The 26,480-nt window shown below is 41.0% G+C and overlaps 1 protein-coding gene across 4 annotated transcripts in view; it reads left to right on the plus strand.

Annotated features, from left to right (window-relative positions):
- DIP2C (disco interacting protein 2 homolog C) overlaps positions 1-26,480 on the plus strand; it is a 325,425-nt gene that overhangs the window by 218,031 nt on the left and 80,914 nt on the right. For all 4 annotated transcript variants that reach the window (XM_054193647.1, XM_054193648.1, XM_054193649.1 and 1 more), the window contains 8 exons: positions 5,690-5,781; positions 9,679-9,789; positions 20,204-20,327; positions 20,958-21,067; positions 22,424-22,526; positions 22,875-22,939; positions 25,686-25,779; positions 25,897-26,016. In XM_054193647.1, coding sequence (XP_054049622.1) covers positions 5,690-5,781; positions 9,679-9,789; positions 20,204-20,327; positions 20,958-21,067; positions 22,424-22,526; positions 22,875-22,939; positions 25,686-25,779; positions 25,897-26,016 — 819 coding nt within the window. The remainder of the gene's footprint in view (positions 1-5,689; positions 5,782-9,678; positions 9,790-20,203; positions 20,328-20,957; positions 21,068-22,423; positions 22,527-22,874; positions 22,940-25,685; positions 25,780-25,896; positions 26,017-26,480) is intronic.

Below are 26,480 nucleotides of genomic sequence, written 5' to 3' on the forward strand. Positions count from 1 at the left end.
AAAGAAATGCCTGAAAAATGGCATTTTTTTCAATTGAATTGCCCACAAAAAATACTCAACGCAACTGTAAACCTTTTGATGCCAAAGTCGTGCTGCTTTAGCAGAGGTGATGTAGCTTATACTGGAGATACCCTGAGATGGCTGAAACTTAACAACAGACCAAAAATAGCCAACCCCAAGCTGTGCTGCATCTGGTGAGCGACTCGGCCCCCCATGTCCTCTTGCTGCGAGAGTCTCCTAGGCCAGGAATTATGAGGAGGAGAGAGAGGGTATTGAGACTCTGCTAACCAAGTAGCTACATAACCAGACTGTCTGTAGCTCTGAAATAACCCTAGATAGATATCAATAATTTTATGATAGTTTAATACTTTAAACCTTTATTTCTTTAATAAAAAGACAGAAAATGACTTAAAAAAAAATCTGGATTACAACCTATGATTAAGACTGGAGTATCGAGCACTGTAATAGCAAGTTTACCTCTATTCTGAGTATGTTTGGAGTCTTTTGTTCTCTGCAACAGAACATTTTTGTTCTTTTTCTTTGGATTTTTTTCTCCCAAAAGACAACAACTTCGTTTGCTGCGCGGGGTGGAACTAAAGAGTTTATGAAGAAGGGGTTAACAGAACAGCAGAACTGCAACCATTATTTTGCAAAGCAGAGGAAGTGCCCCTTTACCTGAATAGCATTAGGAAGTTTGCCATTTACACCCGATGTAATAAATACTCTTGTTTTTATTTAATGTAAGAAATGCCATACTGTGCTATTGAGAAAATGAATATTTGACAAAATTGTTTGCAGTTAAACTTTGGCAGTCGCGCAATTGCTGTGCACGGAGATTGGTAAGCGACCACTGGTTTGGCTTTGCTGAGTTAGTGCTGTGTCGTTCTGAAAAGCGACCTGAAGATGATAAGGAAATTGATCGTGGTTTGTTTTCTGTCTGAGTTTTCTCCCTGATACAGCTTTTCTCTTATAACCTTCTTTACATTCAACACAAACGTATAGTCCTTTTACAGATTTGCAAAAGAAGAGGAAGGGGATTTACTTCAGTGGCATGTGGAAAGCGTCTAATTTTTATTAACTGGTCCCTTTTTATGTTGTTTTTAAGACCTGGAGGTTTCCTTATTCCTCTGAATGTGTTGCTTAACCAGATGGGACTGGCTGTGAACTCACTCCGGCTTGCTACGCTGTAGTTGGTAAAAGATACTGCCCTCTGAATAGACTGTTAAAAGAAGAACACGACTGAATACAAGTGAAATATGAAATATGTGGTTGCTGGTGTAGATTTGCTACTATTCAACTAAATCAAAATTCCAGAGGCGAAAGAAAAGGGGCTCGCCCCGCACAGATGTTAACAGTGTTTGTCGTAGCTGCCAGAAAACAAGATGCTGTTTTCCATCCTGTCCTGCCAAGAGCATCTGCAGGATGTGGCTGGGCTTCAGAGGCGTAGCGGCACTTGCTGGTACTTGCTGGGCAGCGGGAACACTCAGCTTAGTTTGTGAGTGTGTGAAGAGCGTTAAAGGCGACTTGGCCTTTCCTACATAACCACGCTGCTGGGGCGTGCGAGGCTGGCAGCAGCGTGCTGGGCAAGCAGCAGAGGTGGCTAAGGGAGATACGATGATCTTCAGAAGAAGATTTATTTCAGTAAGTGCTTACGCAGTTATAACTTAGGCAATGATAGATGCAAGGAAGAGCTTAATTTCTTACCATCTTGTGGAGTTATTCAAGATCTTGGAAAGCAGCACCACAATTAGCAGCTTGATGGGAGGTAGGAACAAGGTTATAATTAGTAGCAGCAGCAAGGTGTGCGTTAACTGGATGTTGTTGGGTTTTGTTTTCCAAAATCAACTTGAGAAACTCTTCTGTGAACACCTATCAGTCTGCTTTGTTCAGGAAATAGTTTTGTGACCTGGAAACTGAGGGGTAATTCAGGTACTTAAAGATCTAGCGCCTGCGTTACCCACGATGGGTTCGTGAGTGGCAGACACGGCACAGGCCCCTTCCAGAGGGTACCCTCCTGCCTGAAACACCACTGGATGCGCAAACCTCTTGCTAATGAGTTATCGCTGTAGATGGTGTAATAGTTCTTCATTTTTAAGTGCAAGAAAGTGGCTGCTCACATATGACTGATGCGCAGAGCAGAGCCTGGCGGGGACAGATCCTGGCCCTGGCAAGGCAGGTAGGCACGTTGTTCGGAAGGACCCCGCGGCAGCAGGGACGCAGGTGGGCAGGTGAAGAAGAGGAGGGCTCACGGGGTCTGGTCTGTACCTGGGGAAGCAGCCGCAGTGCTCGGGGTTCCTGCACCCAGCGGTGAGTCCTCGGCCGGGCCGGGGGCAGCCCTCAGTGGCAGCAGCATGGCTGGAGGAGAGGAACTCTGGCACTGAGCCGAAACACGGGCTGGTCCGCTCGCTGCAAAATGAAACTGTTGCTTGAGTTTCCAACATCTGCCCTCCTGTCTTCAAGCCAATTTACCAGAAGATTAATGGCAGCATGTTTGTCTGAGGAGGACCGATGCTTCATTGCGCTCCGGCTGAAGACAATCCTTGGCGGCCCCAAACACCCGGATTTCGGATGCAGACCCCGTAATGAAGATGACCTTCCCCACACGAGGATGGACTTGGCGGCACTGAGCCCCGTCTTGGGGCGACATCTGTGGGTGAGGCACAGCTGGGCCCCCCGCGCCCTCTCCCGTGGCCCAGATGTGGCACCCTACGGAGGTTGTGCCAAGGTCACAGCATCGGGATTTGTGGGAGAGGTTTCAGCAATCGGCTTTTTCCCAGTGACGTCTAATCTTTCATGTTTGAAAAGGAAGAATTGCAGCGAATTGCAACCTAGGCAGAAGCGAGGAAGGAAATACTTCAGATTTCCTTCTTTATAACATCCTCCGTTACTGGGGGCTTTTATCCTGCGGTCCTGGAGTCCTTTGTGTTTCCCAGTGACATTGAGGGGGCCAAACAGCCAAGGTGGAAAAATCAACACATGGTTCTGTCCACCTCTGGTCAAAAGCCTGTGCCCCATCCAGCAGCCCTGATGATTCACACACTCCTGGCTCCAGCTTCTGGATTATTCCTCCCTTTGTAGCCCCTTTTTTTTTTAATTTATTTTTTGGAATGCAGCATATATACCCTGGAAGAAAAATTATGGACTTCCTGATGAACACGATCCAGTTGAAGATGTCACCGTGGGCTTTGCCAGCGAGGTGCCCCGCGGGCTCTGCCTGCCCTGGCCGTCGGGAGCAGAGGAGCAGCAGCCAGGGGACGGCAGAGCCCGCGTGGGCCGGGGTGAAGTCCTGGGGCTTCCAAGGGCCACAGGAGAGACCGAGTATTCCAGCTCCTTCCCAGCTGGATGCAAACGAGCTGCTTTGTTCCAGTTTTCCACACTTGCATACCCCATGCACGTGCAGTTAGCTCGACTAATTAACACAGTTTGGTGTTGCACCAGGAAATAGAGCAGGAAAGGGCTGTGGTGGCAGAAAATTCAAGTCTTTTCTGACCATTAGAAAATACGACAGCCGTTTTTTGTGCAGTGTGAAGTGTGTTTAAGCAGAAAAGTGAGGAATGAGGGATGCAGCCTTACATGCTCTATGTTTCAGAAGCTGAAATATAATTTTGGCAATAAAAGAGCATGACGACAAAATGTATTTAAAGAATTATTTAAAAGTTTACTAGAAAGTAGTCCTTTAAGTCTTCTTAGTCTTTGAGAAAACTTAATTTCTGCATTTACTCAGATCACTTACATGGAGATGGTTGTACTACGTACCCAGATACTTCTGAAAGAAGGCATCTTAATATATGAAGAGACCTTAGATTTTGAAGAAAATATTGTAAGATGGCACATTTGATAGATGATGAATTAGTGTGAATATGTCACAAATGCAAATTTAAGACTTGTAACAGATTTAATCTCCATAGCTCAGACAGAATTTTTTACAACAGCCCCTTATGTCCCTCAGAAAAGGGATTAAAAACTCAGTGTTCATTTCAGACTTTAAAGTGTTTTCTGTAAAGATGGTTCTTTCTTGCAATTCAGAACTTTTGCCAGGCTTTTGATTTCTATTCTCCAGTTTTCTGTATCATTACGAATTGTTCAAGTTTTTCGCCACTGAAACGTTAATGTTGGAAACCTTTAAGAAAAAGAATATTTGCTTTCTTAAGGCATCCTTGTTTTTATCCTGCTTGCTTGTCAAGTTGAAGTGTTGACTGTAGCAGCAGGGATGCTTTTGAAGACTTTCTTTCCATCAAATGCAGGTAGTTCTGCCGTAATGCTGTGAGGGTTAATCCTGCAGATGCTGTATCCATGCTGAGTTTCTGGTGGAAGAGAATTGAGTCATGTTTATTTCTGAGCATCGAGGCGGTTCAGTATGCAAATACTGGAGTAATTTTAAATAAATTAAAGGCTTTGCAAAACATAGTTTGATGTTACAATATTACCATTTTCATAAGAAGTAATTGCATTCAGTACTTTCTCAGTAACAAGCAGCAGTGACCCTTCCAATTTTCCTTAAGAGGGAAAACAGAAAATCTGGCCTTCTCATCATATGTTATATTTACATCAAGTTTAGACTTAAAAATAATTCAATAGTATTGCATTTTATAACCAGGATGTAGAGGAACTTATTATAACAACTGCTTGGCTTAGTTATAAATAGCAATACTGCCTGTTTGGGAGCCTGAACTGCTGAACCCCATAGGTAATCCGTTGTCAGAACCTATTATCGTTTAAGTTATTGGTTGGCATGAATTAAAGATTTGTTACTGTCAGACTGAATACTGCTTAAAGACAGTACCTGGGGGCCAGCCAAGAACAAGGGCTCTTACTCTCAGTATTGTAAATGGAAGTAACAGGGTCCCTAAACAAAGGGAATCTGAAAGAGCTTGCGTAGTTGGAAGATGCTGATCACTTGCAGGATTAATGAAAGGCATGTAACGTGGCCAGTGAGGTCTTCATGAGAGACGTTTTTCTTTAAAAAATATTGGGGTAAGGTCTCGATAAGGATTAGCTAAGTGCAGAGATGGAGAGCTGAAGCAAGGGAGAGATGGTTAAAAGGAAGGGTACCTGGGGCAAGTGAAATGAAACTGAGGGAAGGGAGGATATGGGAAAGGGTGATAAGAAAAAGCCAAGTTAAATGAAAGAAGGCGCAGAATTAAAGGTGAAATACAGCGTACAGATGTGCTAAGGATCAGAGGGTCCCTGCTGCTTCAGTGTGCCCCTTTGGCTGCGGGGTGTTTTCTGTTTGTTGGGTTTTTTCTTGTCTCTGCTTCTTGAAACTCCTTTCTTTTTTCCCTTGGTGGCTTGGGGTGGGGGAAGAGCCATCATGAAACCTGAGTAACACCCTCAGAGGTCAGCCTGGGCTTGTCCATCTTGCTACAGCTAAGGGTGTTACAATGGTCTCTCCGGACTTGATGATATTCTAGCCACAAAGTAAGAAAACTACTTCTGCCATGAAGGAGACTATTCTTACTTGTTATTTTCTTCTTAAAAATGCGGCTGTCTTGAAAAAAAGAAGTTCAAAGAAAGCTTCTGATAAGGATTTAAATATTTCCACTAGTCCTGGTAGTGTTGTCGTATTTAGTTGGAAAACTAATAATATTCCTACTGTTTTTTTCCACTGCTTAGGTATTCTTTCCCTTTAAGAATCTTGTAGAACATTAGAAGAATTTTAAAATTAATTTCACAAATTTTGTGTTAATAGGCAAACTTTGGACCAGAAGTATGAAGGTTGCTTACAATATACTACATAAACTAGGCACAAAACAAGAACCAATGGTACGACCTGGAGACAGGGTGAGTATCTCAATAATTTTTAATTAATAATAATTCAGATCCCACGTTGACAAAGAGAGAATGAGTTATTTGGGGTGTGCAGAGGAAATTAATGAAGTGAAATGCTGGCGAGGTGAAATCTGCCTTTTACTCAAAAAGAAGACTGATCATTCAGACAGATGTTTTGAATTGTATAATAAATAACCTGAGCCGGTGCTCCCTGAATGGCCACTTGAAGTTGTGGCAACATCAACAATAAACATTCCCATGGAAAGTGATTTTTGGACATAGAACAGCAGTCCGTTTAGCAAAAGCATGCTTATGGAGCCCGGAGGTGTCATGTGGGTAAAAAACTTACTTACTAATGACTTTGTAGTCGTTGAGATGGTAGAAACAAGAGAAGCATTGTGGAGGACAAAGACAAGCAAAGCAAGCACATTCTGGCAGCCAGTTGAATAAATAAATTACGGTGACTGGTAACATGGAGAATATTTCCATTCCTGGTTCCTGAATCTGATGCAGCTACTGCTAGAGGCTGAATCTAGGTGAGCGGGTAAAGTCCACAGAGAGCAAGGGTTACAGAGGTAACGCTTGAAGCTGTTAAATGAAGACAAGAACATGCTCTGGTTTTGCTACTGACGTACTTACAAATCTACCACTTCCTCTGTCAAGGCTGCCCGAGCCTGCTGCCCCATTTCTCTGCCAGAGTGTGGATAGAAATTTCCACAGGTCCCATTCCAGGTTGGCTTTAAGCCGTAGAATGGAGATTCCAGAACAAGTTTGTCAGAAATGCAAATTTTAGTCTTGCCTTAGTGCTTTGAGTTGTGAAGTCTTCCTCCCCCGAGGTATGGGGTAATTCTCAAACAGTTTGTTCACTTATCCTCATGTGCCACACGTGAGACACATATCTGTTTGCGTTACGCGTTTCTTAGGGCTTCAAAAATGAGAGCATGCGATACTGCTTCCCAAAAGAAAAAAGAAGAAAACAAAAATTAAAAAAATTAAACCTGACAATCCTTCCTATGTTTCTTTTTGAAATAAATCATGAAGAATTTAACTAAGGGATCTCTAGATCCTTAATCTAAATTGCTTCCTACAATGGCATTCAGCCAGGAATAGGATCTGAAGAATATTTTTTACTTGATGTACAAGCGTGTCTCTAAGCAACAGCAGAAGAAACAAGTTGTTCAAGTGTACACATCAAAACTATCCAGCCAGAAAGCTCCAAAAGGAATGAAGTTCACATACGGGCAGTGCGCATCTCTCCCTGTCTATTGTGTGCTAACTGCCCATCTTTATATTCATTTACAGCAGCAGCCACGGGCGCCTCCTAACATTAAGAAAGGATTTGTGGATAATTCAGGCTGAAAGCTGGAAATTTAGCTAGTGCAGGACACATAAACAGCAAATTGCAGCTCTTCTGAAATAAGTCCACCTAGATTACAGTGAAGCAAATGTTTATAGCTGAATGCTGAAAGCATATGCTTTGCGGTGTAAAAACATCTTGCCTAGCATCACTGCGTAAAAGAAACATGATCATTTGAAGTAACTTCATGTTGAAGATGAGGTGTTACTGTACTTCTGACGTTCTAGGCTGTTATTCTGGCTGTTTTCCCCCTGTTGTAATAGCATAAAAGCTTTCTGACCTCTTTGAAGATGGCTTTTTATTCTAAGTAATGTGTTCTGTGTGACAACAGTTAAAGGTAGTTTTTAAATACTAAATGAAATACAGACATATATTTCTGGTCTTTTCTAAACAAGAGTGTAACTGTTTCCTGATGTTAACATTATGTAAAATTCAGAAAGGGCTTTTTCCCTTTAAAAGCATCTTCTATCAATACAATCTCTATTTTTCATGACTACCATTACATCACTCCTTCAGTTCTTTGTCTGGGCCAAAAAATAGGTGAATGTGCCTGCATTTGATTCCCTGTTTCTGGTTTTATTATAGTACACGACGAACTGCATTTGCCTTCTATAGTAACTTCAGAAATTTAACCTTGTGTCACCCCAGACAGCTGCCTGGAAATTAAGCTTGCCCTTTGAAATATCTACTAGATAACCAGATCCACATCTCATAATACACACTCTGTGTTTATTTTCCTTCAGCCTTATCCCTTTTTGCTTTTGCACACTTTATTTATTTATTTGGTTCAGGTCTGTTAGTGATTAATGTTTTTCGGAGGGGAAGTTAATGCCTCATTCCCACTGGACTTCAGTGAGACTTTTTCACCTCTGTCAGCTCCTCTGCAAAGATTCCCAGCCAAAACTTCACCGCGTGTATGTAAACAAAGACCAACACAAAACCCAACAATCCTCCAAGTATCTTTTGGGATCTTTCAACATCTTTCAGATGTTTGCTGGGCTCAGCAAATTCTACCATCCCCTCAGTGCACCTAGCAAAATCCCCTCCTTTCCATTTCCCCTGAGGCTATTTATGGCATGTGCGTGGAGAATGCATACAGTAAGATCTGCGCAGCCATCTCCGGCAGTTGGGTTGTTTCATGTGCAAGCGTACACATAAAGTAGCAATGTATTTTCTCTGAAGTTTCTCTAAACAGCTCTGAAGTTACAGGCTTCAGTTTAAAAACAGAGATATTTTGGACCCACTTGGACAAGGTTGGTTAGGTTTCTTCTACTTTGAAAAAATCAAGTTAAGTTATGGGAGGTGACTGTCCTTGAAGTCGTATGAAATCACTGGAAACACTTTTAATCTCCAGTAACTGGACCTTCAAGTGTACATGAAAACACGATGATTTTACTTCAAGAGACTGAAACACGGAACTGCTATGGATGTCAAAGCAGTCAAAACTCAAAAGAGCTATTAAGTAGTTTCAGCAAATTTTAAACTGCTGTAATAATACACTCTGATCCTGTGCGCAAGCCCAGAGGAATTAAGTTCGAAGTCATTCGCCATGCCTTTTGTATGTCACTTCAGCTGACCGTGTAAGATAGTTACTAGCTGTGTTACAGCTGTTTAAGACTGAACCAAAACAAAAAAGTAGACAAGATCCAGCCACCGAGGTCGTTCACCATCGAGGGAGAGCAGTAGTCTTCCCTGCCCCCGCAAGGAGAGTCACGGACTCTCTTAAGTTGCTGGATCCTCGGCGAGACCCTGCGCTCTCACCTCTCCTTCCCCTTTTCCCCTGGAGGATCTAAGGCATTGGCTGCAGTGCCCGCAGAAGTGAAGCTGCACAGGTTGGCATGCTGGGGGAGGAAGGGCACCCAGTGAGCATACAGGTGATTTGCTACGACATTTTATCTTTTCTTGGCATTCTTTTATCTAAACAGTTCCCTAGCCTTAAAGCTGTGAAGTTTAACAACTCTAGGTTGGCATGCTATATGGCCAGCTCTGGATGTGGCGTTTGCTTCTCTAGATAGCAGCTCTTTGGGTTCTCTAAGTATGCAGAAACCTCTACACTTGGACAACAATCCAATCCCAAAATGGAATTGTTATATGAGGCAGAACATAGGGAGACAAAACATAATGTGTTAATGATTGACATAATGGCATAGTAAGTCTGGGTAATCTGAATTGGTCACAGATCCACTTTGTTTTCAGTAACTTCAAGCAAATTATTAAATTAGAATGTAAAATTCTATTAATTCCATTTATGTGGTTATTTAACATCTGTAAAGCAATCAGTAAATTAAGAGCCAGATGAAAGGTGTTGTCAATGTAGGAAACAATGCAGCATGAAAATGTTTAACTCCATCATAAATGAAAATGTTCACCAAAGGAATATCTATCAGAATCAATTGCTTCTGATTCTTCATTTATCTTTCATTAGGTGTTTGAGTAGTTATCATAGAAATGTTTTGGTAATCGTCTCTCTCCGAAAGGAAGCATGGAAACTCCAATTGTCATTATCTGAAACCTGGGATAAAACATTTTTGACATAATTCTCTTTGTTTCAGGTAACGCTCGTATTTCCTAATAATGATCCTGCTGCTTTCATGGTAGCATTCTATGGCTGCCTGCTTGCGGAAGTTGTCCCCGTCCCTATTGAAGTGCCACTTACAAGAAAGGTAGGGAACGGAATTTCTTCTCTATACTGCATTTTAAAACTTGTGCCAGACGAAATCACAAGTGAACATAGCTTTTGAGTACATTTTTGTGGTTAACTAGCTCTGAATCTGAGGATACAAAGATGGTGCTGTGTGGTGAGTTATATATAGTTCCTTCTTTTCTGTGATGGAAAATCTGAAGATGTGCTTGCAATGTCAGCAAATGCAGGTCCATCTGGAAACGGAGGGGAAAATTTTCCAAGAGAACAGCTCTGCCAGTCTTAGATGGATTATCTTTGTAGCCTCTCAAAGCATTCTGGTGTTGGCCACTGTCAAAGAATCATTGGCAACAACTGCTGATTTTCCACCTGTCCCTGCAACCCAAGCTATGTTATGATGCCACTAGTGCTGTGTATGCTACTTCAAAGCAGTCAGGGAAATGCCTTCTCCTGTGTCTGTGTGTGCATATGTATCCCGAAGCTTCTGTCACCACAATCATCTCTGCCAAGGCTGGCACTTTGAACAAATTAAGTTTGGGAATTCTTACCGTAGAACATACATTCATAGAGAAAACTGACCATTGCTGATCAAAAGCCTTTCACCCCCAGTGTTGGTTCAGAGATTCAACCGTGTATCCTAGGGAAGTGTTACAGACACAGCAGTTCCAGAAAGAATGCCCGGGGGCAGTGAGGGGAGGGGGCTCAGCGGTGTAGGCGGGCCACAGCTGGGATGCTTACACTGATGCTGCTGAACTGGCATTTTTTTCTGAGGATGTATGCCTTGAAGGCTGTAAATACAGCAAAATGTATTTATTCATTGCAGGTTCTTTTTGTCATATCCCCTTAATTTTACCATAGCTGGCCACAATGCCTGTTGTAAGGTTCTCTCAAATATCCCCTTATATAATCCCTTTTTTATTTGCTAGCACTAATAATGCCTTACTTTAATTATTTGGTCTGGAATTGTCCACATAAAGTGTGTTATTTAATCCTTATAAGCTTTCATTTTAAAATGAAATTCTTTTGGAAAGTGTTGACTGAAGCCACGAGGTGTTTCCAAGGAAAGGCCTGGGGAAATTGCTCACTTTTTCAATTTTTCAGTTGTCAAGGGTGTGGGGTTTTTTTAAATGCTTTGGTATCACAGCACCCTGGAGCAGAAGCTGAAATCTTTGTTTCATGGACAGGTACGCCGCCTTTCGAATGAAAAGCCATGAAAAGAAGTTTCTAAGCCCTCATAAAGGCTTTACAGGTTGCACATCTCACATAGCAATTTAACGGCTAAAAATATCTGGAGATTCCTTCCTAACTGAACATGTTTGAACCTTCCTCATCTCTGAGAAGCTGAGTTGATATCATCATTTCTCCATTATGTTCACACATGCCCTGGCCAATATCTGTGGTGGGCCCTTGCCATGGTGAAACCAGAAGCTGGCAGGGAGAGAAAGGGTGGCAGCTGGGGGCAGGGACGGTTTGCTAAACTGGTGAAGGAGTAGAGAGGTGGCGGAAAGTGAGTGGATCCGACAATAAAAGTCCATGATCCAGCTGAGCAGATGTGAGAGGAGCTCAGCAGAAGGAAGGACACTGGGAACCGAGGGAAAGAGGAGACAGGAGGTGCCCCAGCTTAACTGGCTAAGGCTGGAGGAAAGCGCAGGTGAGCTAGAAAGGCCATGCAAGGAGAGAGGATGGGACCTCAACTAGTCTACCTGCTTTGGGGAATGGGGTTCTGCTACTCGATTTGTAAAATGTTGTATTGAGAGCACTGAGAGGTGGACATGACTATAGAATGAGGATAATGATTTTGGTAGTAGAAATACAGCACATTTGTGTTGGGCTATCACCGTGTTTTCACGTGTGGATGCAGTACCTTAAGATAGTTTGAGACAGTTGCATAACATGGTGCATTATTTCAATATAAACCAGAGATTATAAATGCATCCACAAAAAAAGGCAAGGAGACTATATACATTTTAGGATCATACAGAGTGCTCACATGGGTAGGTCTGCATTCATTCCAGACAAAAAAAAGAAGCAACATGGCTTTGAGGGATAAAAATCTAATAAGTCTTTCCCTGTTACTATTTTCCAAGGTTTAATGACATTTTAAAGTACATGGATACATGTAAATTTGATTTATTTTGGAACATCTGATACCACATCCATCCAGTAAACTATAAAATCCAGCTGTCCAAGTAGATACTCTGTGTCAAATTAATAACTTACCCTAATTTGGCTGAACCTCTTGGGTGCCTTTTTTAAAAAAATATGTACGTGTATATATGGATATATAAATATACACTTACACATGCATATATATATTTATATAAAAGCATATCTGCAGACTTAGACTGTTTAACAATTGCCAAGATCATTCCATAATGTTTAAATATCAAATTAATAAAACAATAACAGAGATGTCAGTGGTACAGTTAGAAAAACAACATGATCTATGATCTATAAATAAAACTATGCAATCTCACAGCATATACTATTGCAAATATTTTTGCATTTGTTTGCGTGGAATGGGAACTGGAGTGGAAACAATGAGATGAAAATCATGCTTTGAGTAGTCCCAGAAGGAATACCTCTGCTTGGTCAAATGGCAGCGGATTGCTTCTGGCATCCGTGGGAAGATGTCATTCGTGTCATCACACAATGGCCTAGACTGTTCTTTTATGCTTTCCCATTATTTGTTCTCTTTTCCACATGCTTCAGTACATTCTGGCAGTGGACATTTTATTGGTTTGCTTTTTGGAAGAAAGAGATGTGAAGTAACAAATAGACCAAAAATTATATTATAGGCTAATACAGACTTACAGAATCATAAGCTGGTACAAGATGAGTTATTTCAGGGAGTTATATTATGAGCACATTTTTAATGTTAAAAATCTGAATTAGCAGCTTTAATACTGTTCCGCATTTTCATAAAGAAGACTTTTTCACAGCTCTGTGGAAATTTTTTGTGCCTGACAGTTTAAAATTTAGCAGTAATGTTTGCAGCCAGATAGCCTTTTGGATGACATATTACTCTGCAGACATCTATATCCACATGGAAGTAAAGACTTCAGTTTTACCAGCCCACAGATTTTTTGTGCATTCCCTTTTCTTCGTAGCTTGACTGTTACTTTTTAAAGATTTTGGCAGGGTTTTTTCCAGTTCGTTATTAGGTGAGGGTCCATCTCTCCTGGCACTTTTCTCTGTGTCCCATCTTTGTGTTGAGAGAAGAAATAGAATTAGCTGTACTTCCCCCAGGGACTTGAGGAGCCCAGTCTGACATGGCATCTGGGGTGGATTGCCTGAATCCCAGCAACCACGCAGCATTCTCTAGTTTAGTTTTTTTCCCAGAACGCTTCCTGGTTTCAACAAAGACCTGGGAATTGGCATTCACATCAGCATGGGTTTGGGTCTTTAGACTTGGGAAATCAGATCTCAAATTGAAAACTGAAATCCTAGGCTTTTTTTTTTAAGTACATCAAAACTAACTCTTTATTCTAGACGCAGCAGTCAGGGGTTCCATGGTCATTGTAGCAATAGAATAAACTGCATGTTTTATTTCTTCTTCTTTTCATGTATTAGTACCACTGAAATGCCTGTGTCATGAGCAGTCCCCAGAATTTTTACAACTTATCCTCACCCCTTGGATTATGGACTGTGTTATTTCAGAAGTGTCCCTCTTTCCAAATGTTTTATGTTTCACAAACATTAGCGAATAGTATATTCTATACAACATCTCTTCCTTCAGAGCTGCCACTTTTGTTAATCTTGTCTGAAGCTGAAGTATTACAAATTGTTTCATTGTATATGTGATATGATATGAATTGCAAACTATATATCATAGAGCGTGCCATCAAAGTAGATGATGTGGGATTTTCAACATGTCAAGTTCTAGTTCAAATAGCAATTTAATATTTCCCTTATGGAAAGATTTTAAAATATGTTTTTGATTTCTTTTTCTTTAGATTTTTTAGGTTAATGTTTTTTTCCATTTGATGGGCACCATGAAAATTATTGTTGTTCTGCTCTGATACAGTCAGGGGAGCTAATCAGTTTTAATCTTAAAATAACATTTTTGTCCTCCAAGCACATTCATAGTTATGCTCAATCACATGCTGCGAACGTATGAACAAAGCAGTCCCACATAGATCTTTATGGCCTCCTTATCATAGGTGGTGAGTATTTGTAGCAGGGTATGACATGAAAGCATGTAAGACTCTATTCCTCAGTCAAAAAACTATTTCCTGGCCTGTTAGATTTAATGCTGTGTGTGCTTCCAGCAGGCGTTTCTGTGCTCTTCCAGACACTGGCTCTGACGGTGTGATTAGAAGAATGTCCCTGTGTATTGTCATAGGAAATCTGAACATATCCACTCCAGGACACTTTTTTTTTTTTTTTTAAAGGATGCTCCGTATGTTCATAGGGTATAAACTGTTTTTCAGGAGCTCTTTTTATTAAATCCTGAGAAGTTAGGTTATTAAAGCTTTAACGGTAGACAGAGAGATATATCTCTTTAAAAACAATGAAATTGTCCCAGTCTTGTCTTCCATTTGAAGGCAGAATTGTATTCCAAAGGAAATACACCTTGAAGCCTTTCGTAGTCTTTCAGGGCCTGAGATCAAATGAGCTTTGTTTCCTCTCAGCTTTAGTCACTGTTGGACTGTAGAGTGCCAGAAACACTGGCGCTCTACGTACTTTCGAACATCTTTTGACAGTGCACCTCTTTCTCCACTGGATTTAGAATATGCATAAAATGTTATATATTTTCTTTTCGATGACACAGTTTTCCAGTCCCTCCAAAGAACACAAGTTCCCTCAGCCCCACATGAGCCCCTGGCGCCCACTGCTGGACCCCTGTGCCCATCCTTCCCTCTTCATACACTTCGGCAGATGGGCACTGAGCAGAGGTCTTTGCTCAGTTGGCCACAGTGAATCTCAGATCCTTTAAAGTCTACTTTTTCTTTTATATAAGAAAAGAAAAAGTCTACTTTTTCTTTGCTTATACGAGTTTAGGAAATGGTAGTTTCCTAGAGAGCGTTTCATGCAGTAGCCCCTGCCAAAAATAACCATTGTCTTTAACTTAACCATTGTCTCTAACTTAAGAGTTTTGGACGTTAAGACTGCTTGTAGTTGCAGATTTCACATACAAATTACAGCCAGACAGCAAAGCTCTGTCTGAGGAGACAGCTGATTTCTTCATCTTAAAGCTGGTTACGAAGATTGCGTCTGCTTTGTGTTTAACTTTTGTTAAGGTCTTTTGTATTTGTGTTTTAAAAAGAGAAGGTTTTCTGAATGCCTTTTTGCTTTTGTTTCAGAACTGGTGATGCTTGGCCTTTATGTCTGGTGGTTGCCCTATTTGTTTTTACCAGCAAATTTTTGTTAGGGTAAGGGCAAATGGAGCTCCAGTAAGCATCGTAACAGAAAACAAGATTAGTTCAGTCTGCGAGGCCTCGCCACATAATTCTCATTTTGAAAGCAGTCTGGGATTTGCAGGTGGACAGGAGTAACCTTTATCAGGCCAACCTTTGCACAGGCTGTCTCTTCCTTCCTTCCTTATTAGATAAGGACATGCACTCTCACTCGCAGAGAAAGGATCATAATTGTTTTCCTTCACACAGATACTCTCACAAAGCATTACAGAAATGACATTAACAGCATGCTGAAATGCAACCACACGTGGGATTTTTTTATCCTGACAATGAATTATCACTGTCTGCAGCAGGAAGAAGACAATTTGCCTGCAGGTACTGGTGAAAACCTTTAGGGATCCTTTAATAAAAGTCTTTAGAGAACCTTGAATGGCTACCTACAGCAGAGAGGATTTCCGGCTCGCTTCATCTGAAAGATTGATCTCTCTAGGTGTGTGCAGACATAGTCTAAAGCTATGCAGACCTCATTTTTCGTACCTCAGCAAGTGCTGTGCCTTCAAGAAATGTAAAATGATAGTTCCAAAGTCAGCAATCGGTCTCAAACCTCATGCTACAATATCTCATCTCTGTCTTTTGCCTTCCACCTGCATTATGTGTCATTTCAAACTGTGAATTGTGGTGGATTTGACAATGAGCATTGCTGGCAAGTCTCTCCCCGTCTGTGGTTGGGACTGTGGTGGTTGAGTTGTTTCACCTGGTCTCCGCTGGCTCCCTGAAGTTTTTTCTATCCCCACAAAATTCAACAAAATAAAGTATTTGTGGCAAGTGAGGGTTTGCCAAAGTAGCACATTAGCATAAATTACCAAAATAGCAAATAACACTGCTGACAAAACAGGGCCCCCTGAAAATTTATTCACTTTACGGGCAGGAGGGTGATTTTATTTAGGGGGGGAGGAGGATCTTTTTTTTTTTTGGCAGCAGATAATTTGATTTCTTCTTTTTTTTTTTACTTACAAAGCACTTTTCAGCATTGCAGACATTCATTTTACATTACTCAAAGGGATGCCAATAGCTTGTCTCTGAAATCTGAAATAATCAATGCCTTTAAAGTCAGTGGTCTGTTTCCTGGCCCACATGGAAGCTTTGATTGCTTCAAGCAAATGACTGCATTTGCAACTCAAACTTAATTTTTGAAACTTACAAGTTTTACCCAAGTGCTTTTTCCTCACTGCTCTGGGCCTGTCCTGTTGGGGTATGAGGAACAGCGAAGACTATCATGTTCCTGTGCTTGAGTGTGTAGGTGGGGTTGTGATATCTCTGTGGGATGTATAAGGCTCTCAGCTTGAGATGGTTTCAGATCTTCCATCTCCTGGCTCTCAATCCAGTAGCTCAGCACCACTTGAGTAGTTAGTAATAATTGCTTCTGTGGTGCAGCAGGTATCGCAGGGGCACCTCCGTGGGGCAAAGGACGTTGACCTCTTCTTCATGTCTCTGTTCTCTGCAGTACTTTTTGCTTCTAAGTCAGGATGAAGCCACCAGAAGCAGGCAGGAGTTGTAGTGAGAGCTCGTTAGGAGGTGCGAGACTGAGACTCAAAGTGGGGATAACGGACGCAGACGCGCAGACTGCCAGAAAACTTCATTGTGTTTGTACTGTAAATCCTCAACTGGAGCTCCTATGGCCGTAGAGAACAGTGTTTATCACAGTACCTCTACTTCAGCATCTTGATTTGTTTTTTTCTTGCAAGGCAGTATTTAGTGTGGACAACAAGGGCACGGCATAGGATTTGAAAATCTGTAAAACACACTGGGTATTGTCCACACATGGTGAAATTCTTGCAATTTCCTGTGGTAGTATTGTGCCACATAATTGTTTAGCCACATTGTCCTTTCAAATAAAAGAAGTAATTGTACAGAAAAGAATGGAGCGACGATTTTAATGCTTTTGAGATGGGGTTGTCCTGATGTAAAACAGCCTGTTATTAGAAACTGTGACATGTGAGTAGATTGTATTAAGTAATCTATACGTGATTCTCTCTGCTTATGCGTGAACTACTACAAATGAATGAATATTTATGTGGACATGCTCTAACCTGCTTGATAGGGCACTAAGTGGAAGCATAGTCATTCTTTCTTGTGTTATCTAAAAAACTCAAACTGTTAATACAAATTTCCTCTTCCTGTTGTTTTGTTTTGCTATGAGAAGACCTTGGCAGATCATTTCTTAACTGATGCATCCCCCTGGGCCACGATATGCTGATGCTCTACGGTCCGAGCTTTCTACTGGTTTACATATGTTAGATTTCTTAATGGGATTGATTAGGTTAGTTTCTGCTTATAAAGTCCTGCGTTAAATGGAATTCAGTTGCTTGAGAGTCGGCATTTTCTTGGTACAGTGGTGAAACAGCTTGCTAGCAGTCTTTTGTAGGGCATCCAGTTACAACAACATTTTATTTCTAATTTGAAATTGAGAATGATGCAGTTGCTGTTATATGCACTTTTTTTTAATTGGTAGTTAGAAATTCATACATATACATACATAGGTAACCATTTTTTAGATTGAATTTAGTGGGAAATTTGGGAAAATGGTAGTATGGATCAGATACTTCAAAAAACTGGTGACCTTCCTTTATACATGATAGAGTAGCAAGTCTCTGGACAAGACAGAGGCTATGTCTTGTCCAAGGAGTGATGTTCTGCATGGAGCACTCCAGCCCTCATCTTCCTGCCATTCCTTCTAAAGGGACCTCCAAGGAGAGCCATTTCTCCTGCACTGTTCAGGTACCCACATTTCCTTCTGTTGAGCAGGCTCCAAGAGTGGAGACACCAGGTCTCATCCTAATGTTGAACCAGGATCCTGTCTGGCTAAGCACTTGTCCCAGGGGTTTAAAACATGGATATGGATGAGCTAACACAAGCACCAGTGAGGACAGCAATGCCTGACAAAGCCCTTTTTGTCCTCTAAGCTCCCCTGGTGCAGGTACGATGGAGTCAACAGCATGCTCCCCAAAATGTTCTTCATGGATATGCTAGTATTATTCTCTGTTGTTCAAAAGCTACTTTCCTTGTCTGGTTTTTTATTGGAAATGATGATGCACAAGCTTAATTTTAAAAAGTCTTTCTGAAAAAATACCTTGACAGTTTTTCCTGGTTTTATATGCAAAAGCAAATGCAGTAATTCCGGATGGAAGGAGCTACATAGCATAGTTTTGACAGATCAGTTTATTGTCCCACATTATTTACTCAGCTATCAAAGTTCTGATAATTGCTACCTTATACATATTTTGAGGTGGTATGGAAAACAAGCTTTTGTTTCTCCTCTGTTCTCATTGCTTCTCCATTTTAGATGGCTTTATTTGGCTACATAAAAATTGGATTAAAAATTAGTCAGATAGATTCCTTCTATCATACAGTTTTGCTTTGAATAAATCAATAGATTAAGGCAACCATTCTGTATTTCTGGTTGCTTCCATGGTTAAGTGTGCTTTATGGTTGATTTGAAAGATATTTTAATTTGATCTTTTAAGACTCTGTAGGCTATTTTCTGTAGAATCATTCTGTGAAGAAAGGGTTAGTATTTCTACATGCATTTACATCTAAGGCTCTGTTGAAAAGCCTAGTGGATAGATGTAAAGTTCATGAAAGAATCATGACAAGACACTAAACATAAAGCAGACATAATGCTGCAGAAGTATAGCATCTCTTAAAGAACAGTTATGGCCTAGACTTGAAAATCATTACATGACCTTTTAGCCTCACTGCCTATATCCCCTTGATGAAAGTAAAATGTTATGTGCTTTCTCTAATGGGCACTTGTCTATCTGTAGTGCTTCTGAAATGTGCCTGTAACTACTCAATGAAATGGCTATTGACAAACCAGGTTAGATCAGCATAAATAGTGATACTGTCACCACTATATGCCCATCATAACATCTTAAGGGTTGAAAGCTTTTTCCAGGTGGAAGGATTTATAGCCCATGTTATTTCCTAGAATCATCACAGAATCACAGAATGGTTGAGGTTGACTGAGACCTCTGAAGGACATCTGGTCCAGCTTCCCTGCTCAAGCAGGGACATGTAGAGCAGGTTGCCCAGGACTATGTCCAGGTGGCTTTTGAGGATCTCCAAGGACAGAGACTCCACAACCTCTCTGGGCAACCTGTGCCAGTTACCCACACAGTAAGAAAGCGTTTCCTGATGTTCAGAAGGAACCTCTTCGGTTTTGGTTTGTGCCCATTGCCTCTGGTCCTGTGACTGGCCACCACTGGGAAAAGCCTGGCTTGATCTTCTTTACGCCCTCCCTTCAGATGTTTGTACACATTGATGTGTACTCATGTACACCCCTCTAAACCTTCTCAAGGCTGAGCAGTCCCAGCTCTCTCAGTTGTTCCTCATAGCAAAGATGCTTCAGTCCCTTAATTATCATAATGGGCCTTCGCTGGACTCTCTCCATTAGCTCCATGTCTTATAGTTGGAATTCCAGAACTGGATTCAGCACTTCCCCTCTAGTAGTGCTGAGTAGAGGGGAAGGATCACCTCCCTCAACCTTCTGGCAATACTTTCCCTAACACAGGATACCATTTGCCCTCTTTGTGCAAGAGCACATTGCTGGCTCACATTCAACTTGGTGTCCACCAGGACCCCCAGGTCCTTTACTTTCCAGCCAGTCAGCCCCCCAGCCAGCGCTGGTGCAAGGGGTCGTTCCTCCCCAGGCTCAGGACTTTGCATTTGCCTTGGTTGAACTTGGTGAGATTCCCGTTGGGCCATTTCTCCAGGGGTCCCCCTGGAAGGCACAGCCCTCTGGCATGTCAGCCACCCTCCCAGCCACTCATCATTTCTGAAGAAATATGAGAGTGGGAGCCATCTGATGGCTTCAGTTCTCTTTGTGATTTATGTTGTAACGGACAAGAGGCTATCATCTAGGTTGTCAATGTACAATGAGTTTTGCTAATCTGCTAAGTTGCTTAAAGGAAAGAGACTGTTTTCCTCTCAAGATAATGTGCCCAAGGACATAACGTTTTCAGCCTGTAATCACTTTTAATCAATTCTGTGTATTGCTTTTATTTTGTCATCTCTTAGGATGCAGGAAGTCAACAAATAGGCTTTTTGCTGGGAAGCTGTGGAGTTACTGTGGCCTTGACTAGTGACGCATGCCATAAAGGACTGCCTAAAAGCCCCACAGGGGAGATACCACAGTTTAAAGGTAAGCTAACCCTTGTTAATCATGGATATCATGGGTCATTTGCTACAGCAACAGTCACTTGTTTAGTTGTAGTGGGTGAGGATCAGGCTTGTGATGAAACACTTGCCCCGGGAGCAGCCGTGGCTGCTGGGACACGATTGCCCCCACTGGGAGTCCCTGGCTGGGAGAGATCTTGCTCCCGCCTCATGGCTGCTGAGCACTGTGAGTGCTCCTGATTTGGTTCTCTGCTGGCTCAGCCAGGCTGCCGAGATCATCTGTGGCCACAAGCGAAATCAAACCAACAGACCTAGGACTGTAGCAAATGAGAAGCATTCGTACAGTTCAGTCCTATAGCTAAGCGGTAGGGACAGTAACCTCTGACACCAGGGTGGTAATAAACTATGTGGGTCAACAACACCTTAAACTGCCCAGCCATTTCTTCAGGGGTTGTCCAAGAAGGCCTTGGTGCTTGATAGCCATGTTAAGAAAGCAGTTCTGGAAAATCCTCTTTCCCGTGCTGCGCTGAGGTTTAAGAGAACAATGTTTAGGTAATGGTGACACAGGCATTTGGGAAAAAACTGGCAAAGAAGAATTTTGTCTTGTCTCATCCGGCAGAAGCTCAACAAAAGCTGACTTTTCTTTGTACCTCAGGCTGGCCAAAGCTGCTGTGGTTTGTCACAGAGTCCAAACACCTCTCCAAGCCGCCTCGTGACTGGTTCCCACACATCAAGGATGCAAACAATGACACAGCTTACATTGAGGTGAGTTAATGAAGATGCATCTTCTCCTCAAGTCATTGCATATGGCACTTCTGGATTAGGTAAACATCATTATTCATTCACTAGTCACAGAAGCAAAGAACATCCTGTTATAGCTTGTTAATAAGTAATATTTTCTAATAAATTATACTGGATATTGATTTCAGAAAAGTTAATGAAATGTTAAATTGCATTTTGGGGGTTTCTAACGTTAATATTTTTATGTCGTCTGTGTGGCTGCCACAATATTATATTAAACTTGCCTTGACCGATCTCGGTCTCATTCACAGTGTGGGCTTGCCCACTAGCCTTGAGATGTCTAGATGGCAAGTTTCACAGTGAAGCTTCAGTTGTCATATCCCAACCTTCAGACCCTTTGAAAAAGAAGGAACTTCTTGTTCAAATGCTTGCCTGTCACTTAGTGCTTTGTGAGTCACACTCCCCCCGGAAGACCAGCGTCAGAAAGGGAAAATTAGTGATGCTTTTAAGTTTAATTTTTCTCTTTTTTTTTTTCCCGTTCTTTGTTCCCACTTCTACATAGACTCAAATGCTTTGAATTCAGTGATGTTAGTGTTGAATTTAAATGATTATTCAAAGGGAATAAGTTTAAGTGAATGGAGCAAAGGTATTTCCTATTTTCGTGCAGTCAGAACACTGGGCTAGAGAAGCAGAGAAGCCTCCATTTTCAATCTTGCTGATTATCTTCATCATGGAGAAAGATAAATGTTTAATTTACTTTAATTGCCACTGATAGTTTTCAGACTCTTGCATAAAGTTGCAAAAATTACTGCAATCATCAGCAATGGTCTCCCGCCTCTTTTTTTGCGGCTGTCTCATGACTCTTTCATATTCTTCTGATCAAAGAGCTTGTGTCTTTCAGACTATATGCGTATAGATTACTGTAACAGCACCCAGCAAGAATTCTACGGTCAGCCCTTATCCCATGCCTTGTTAGACGCAGAAAGGAGAAGCTCAGGTTTTGGTTGGCCTATAAAATCTAACACGTGGACACTGAGCAGACTGAACTAGGTTATTCTCTGCTAAATCTAGCCAGTCCTTTAGTCATTAACGTGATCAGAATTGTTAGAATTATTTTTCCATAATGCCTGTTTTCAAACAGCAGATGGATTTCTGGTATCAAGCCTGGGATGCTTCAGTCAAAAAGAGCAGCCTGTCTGCAAAAAGTGTCTTTTAACAAAAAAATGCCTCCCAAACTCCTCAATACTGCTGCCTTCTTAAAATAGAGTCATTAGATGTGTCCATCATTCACCTACATAGGAAACACTTTAAACATAGCTATTAAATAATGGAAATAGGACAACTATTGCACATTGACTTTCCCTGCTTATTTCTTTTTAGTACAAAACATGTAAAGATGGAAGCGTGCTTGGGGTGACTGTGACAAGGATTGCACTGCTGACGCACTGCCAAGCTCTGACCCAGGCATGTGGATACACAGAAGGTATGGAGTACACTTCCCTTGCTTCGTCCTTAAAATCAAGTGTGAATTGTAATTTGTTTCTCACCAGGCTCCTGTCTTATTTAAATAGATCTGTGTCAAAGGCTTCTAGATTTAAAAAACTGATTTTTTTTTATTGGTTTTAGAAAATATGCACACATTTAAAATACCTTTGTGAGAGGTATAAATAATGTCCTAGCCAATACAAATCCTGCAGTGGAGACTCACTATGAAAATTAAGCTTTGAGGTCATCAGTCATGTTATACTGAAGCTTCCTTCCTTTGAGTGGGTTTGCCTTGGGTCAATGCCATGGTCTAAAAAATAAACTCTGTTTTGTTTTTGTTGGACAGCTGAAACAATTGTGAATGTATTAGATTTCAAGAAGGATGTTGGTTTATGGCATGGGATTCTTACAGTAAGTATGTTTTTTTATTTTGTGTGACTATTTGAAAATAAACTAACCTATTATGCTTATTACTATCACAAACTGGGATCTCCTACTGCTTCTTCTAAGACAATTTTTTCTGCTTTGAAAGCAAAAAATATGTGACTTAAACCCATGATCTTCCGCTGGTGCCCTTACCCATAATAAGCATGGTAAAGATGCCAATGTATTTTTATCCAGCATGTCAAGTACCCTGTCTCCATTCTTACCATGTTATTTTGATCTTACTGCTGCATAATTTTGAGATCAAACTTTAAAGGACAAACAACGTTAAATTAGTACTGGCCTCTGTAAGGATATGATCCAATGGCATAGCTATATTGACACTGACTAGCTTCTCTATCAAAACTCCCACCAACAGATGGTTTTGATAACATTAAAGTAATTTTGTTACTCTAAATTGCATAAATTGATGATACCAAACTGAGTGGAGAAGGGGGTGCTTCAGAAGAGATAACCACCCTGCAGGAAGACCTAGATAGGCTGGAAGACTGGACTCACACTCTTACGAAGCTTAACAAGGACAGGTTAAACTGGGAAAACACCTGGGAAAACATAATCCAGGAGTGCAGCACTAACTGGGATCTACCCAGTTGGAGAGCAGCTCTATGGAAAGGGACCTGGGGATCCTGGTGGACAACAAGCTCAATATGAGTGAACAGTGTGCTGCTGTGGCAAAGAAAACCAACAGGATGCTGGGCTGCACCAACAAGGGCATCACCAGCAGAGATAAAGAAGCCATTATCCCACTCGACTCAGCCCTTGTCAGGACACACCTGGCATACTGTGTTCACTTTTGGTCCCCACTTTACAAAAAAGCTGTGGAGAGGCTGGAGAGGGTCCAGAGAAGGGTCACACAGACGATCAAAGGACTGGGAAGCTCGCCATGTGAGGAAAGGCTGAGAGAATTGGGTTTGTTCAGCCTTGAGAAAAGAAGGCTGAGGGGAGACCTTATCACCATGTTCCAGTACTTAAAGGGTGGCTACAAAGGAGACGGAGACTCCCTTTTTACACAGAGTCACATGGAAAAGACGAGGGGTAATGGGTACAAGTTATTCCTGGGGAGCTTCCAATTGGACACAAGAGGAAAATTTTTCCCAATGAGAAAAATCAGCCACTGGAATAATCTCTCCAGGGAAGTGGCTGATTCCCCATCATTGGACACTTTTAAGATTCAGCTGGACAGTGTGCTGGGACATCTTGTCTAGACTGTGATTTTGCCAAGAAAGGTTGGACCAGATGATCCTCAAGGTCCCTTCTAACCTGGTATTCTATGATTCTGTAATTCTATGAAATTGTCTACTTCCTGTTTGAATGTCTTCCTCGACTGACACGGGAGACGATTGGCATATTTTTAAGGATTCCTTCCAAAGGTGCTGCTGCAGTCAGTGACTGACAAAATACTTATTATTCAGTGATCGTTTTAAGAACAGATACTAAGTTTTGAAGGGTTGCTGTTTGGGGATCCCAGGATGTACAGGCCCTACATGATTCCCAGGAATCCAATATACTTCTTCCATGCGGTGTTATACTGTTTGTAATATAAAAGGGCAGCAGTAACATGTCTGAAGCAAAAATGGTCTATTAGGCTTAACGCTCGTAAGTATCTCATGTTAAAAAACCGTATCACTGAAGTTGAAAGCAAGCATCTAATAGAGCTTTTCTATGCCTTCCTTTGCTATTAATCTTAGTACAAACTTCATTTTTTTTGTGACTTCCCTGTAAGTGCTCTTCCTATACCTACATTTGTGCCAGTCTGAAAGGAGAATTATCTTTTGCAGTTCTGCAAGTCTTTAGATGACTAATCTGCTGGGACACTTGACCTGTGTGAGGAACAACTTTCTAAAGCCTAGGTTTTCCAAAACAAATACTGTATTTAACCTGAGCTGCTATGAGGGGAGACGTGTTACCCTCAGAAGATGTTTCTAAATCGTAACAGAAGTAAAGCAGCAGCTCATTTACAGTCTGTTTGTTTAGCACTAACACTTGAGAAATCACTAAAGCAATTGACTGCCTCAGGCTGGGAGATCGGCTTTGGATCTGTCATTGGCTTCACTCAGCTGCTTTTTCTAAACTTCCTGCAACTTCTCATGACCTTGTTGAAAATACTGAAATTAGCTCACCTGGAGAAGGAATAAAAAACCTCTTCCATTTATTTTCTGTTAAAATAAATTGACTTCTGCTTAATCTGTGACTCAAATTTCTCTGTCTGCTGTCTTTTCAACAATTTATGCCCAGCTAGCGTTAGTAGTTTTTCAGTCTTGACAAAAATTAATTTCTTTGGACAGGATGTTGCTGTTGCTTGTCCTTTTGAGTAAAGAGTCTTCATATATACTGAAGTTTAGCAGGCTTAGGAATAATATTATATTAACCTACACAGCAAGTACACAGACATTGTTCATTCAGTGTTTTTTTACTTCTTCTATTAAAAGTGAATGGCTTAGAGTATAAATAGGAAGAAAAGCTGTTTCATTTTTTTTTCAGTACGGCTTAAAAGTTATGATCTGATTAGTCTAAATCCTTAATCCTTAATTAAAGCATTAGAAAATGGGGGTCTGTTTCATCATAATGTAGATAGCTAGATAGGGAAAGATCAATGCCAGCCTTGACAATGAAACAAACATAGAGTGATTTGCATAGATGCCCCTGCACAGAACACAATATAAATAATTATCACAATGGTTGTATAAAACCCATTCATCTTATTTGATTTCAGAGTGTCATGAACATGATGCATGTTATAAGTATTCCATACTCCTTAATGAAAGTGAATCCACTGTCATGGATACAGAAAGTCTGTCAATACAAAGGTAAGGAACAAGAATATACAAAAGTATGCTTGATAGTCAAAATCAAAAGTACAAATTGATGATACAGCTGTATAGCTTTTATGTGGGGTATTAGTAATCTTCCCGTTCTTATTGCAGCAAAAGTTGCCTGTGTAAAATCCAGAGACATGCACTGGGCGTTGGTGGCACATCGAGATCAGAGAGATATCAACCTTTCCTCGCTGCGTATGCTAATAGTGGCTGATGGTGCAAACCCATGTAAGCTATGCTTCTGCAGTCCGGTAGAGAATAGGAATTGTTTTCTATCTTACGTTTAAAGTTTCAATATTCAGTCATCTTAGCTAAAATATTTGCAAAGTACAGGGTTTGGCTACTGCAAACTATATAGTATTTATGGAAACAGTAATTAATTTTGGATTTCTTTAAAATGTATTTTTCTTTAGCTAATCCTGAAGCAAACTTGATACTTCATATAACATAATTTGCAGTAAATCTAGTTTTGTTTAACATGTCAGTCATGTGTAAAGACTGAAGTAAATAAGCTATAGAAAGGATTAGAACATTTCTTCTGCGTGGTGGCTCTCAAAGGCAGAAGTAATTGAGAATTTTAGAGGAATATTTATACTACTCTTGAGAACCACATCTGGATCACATCATGACAGTTAATAGTATGAAATGTTTCTCTGTATTATTTAAAATACCAACGTATAGGTGTTCTGCTC

The sequence above is a fragment of the Rissa tridactyla genome, chromosome 2 (assembly GCF_028500815.1).
Source record: "Rissa tridactyla isolate bRisTri1 chromosome 2, bRisTri1.patW.cur.20221130, whole genome shotgun sequence".
NCBI classification, from domain to species: Eukaryota; Metazoa; Chordata; class Aves; order Charadriiformes; family Laridae; genus Rissa; species Rissa tridactyla.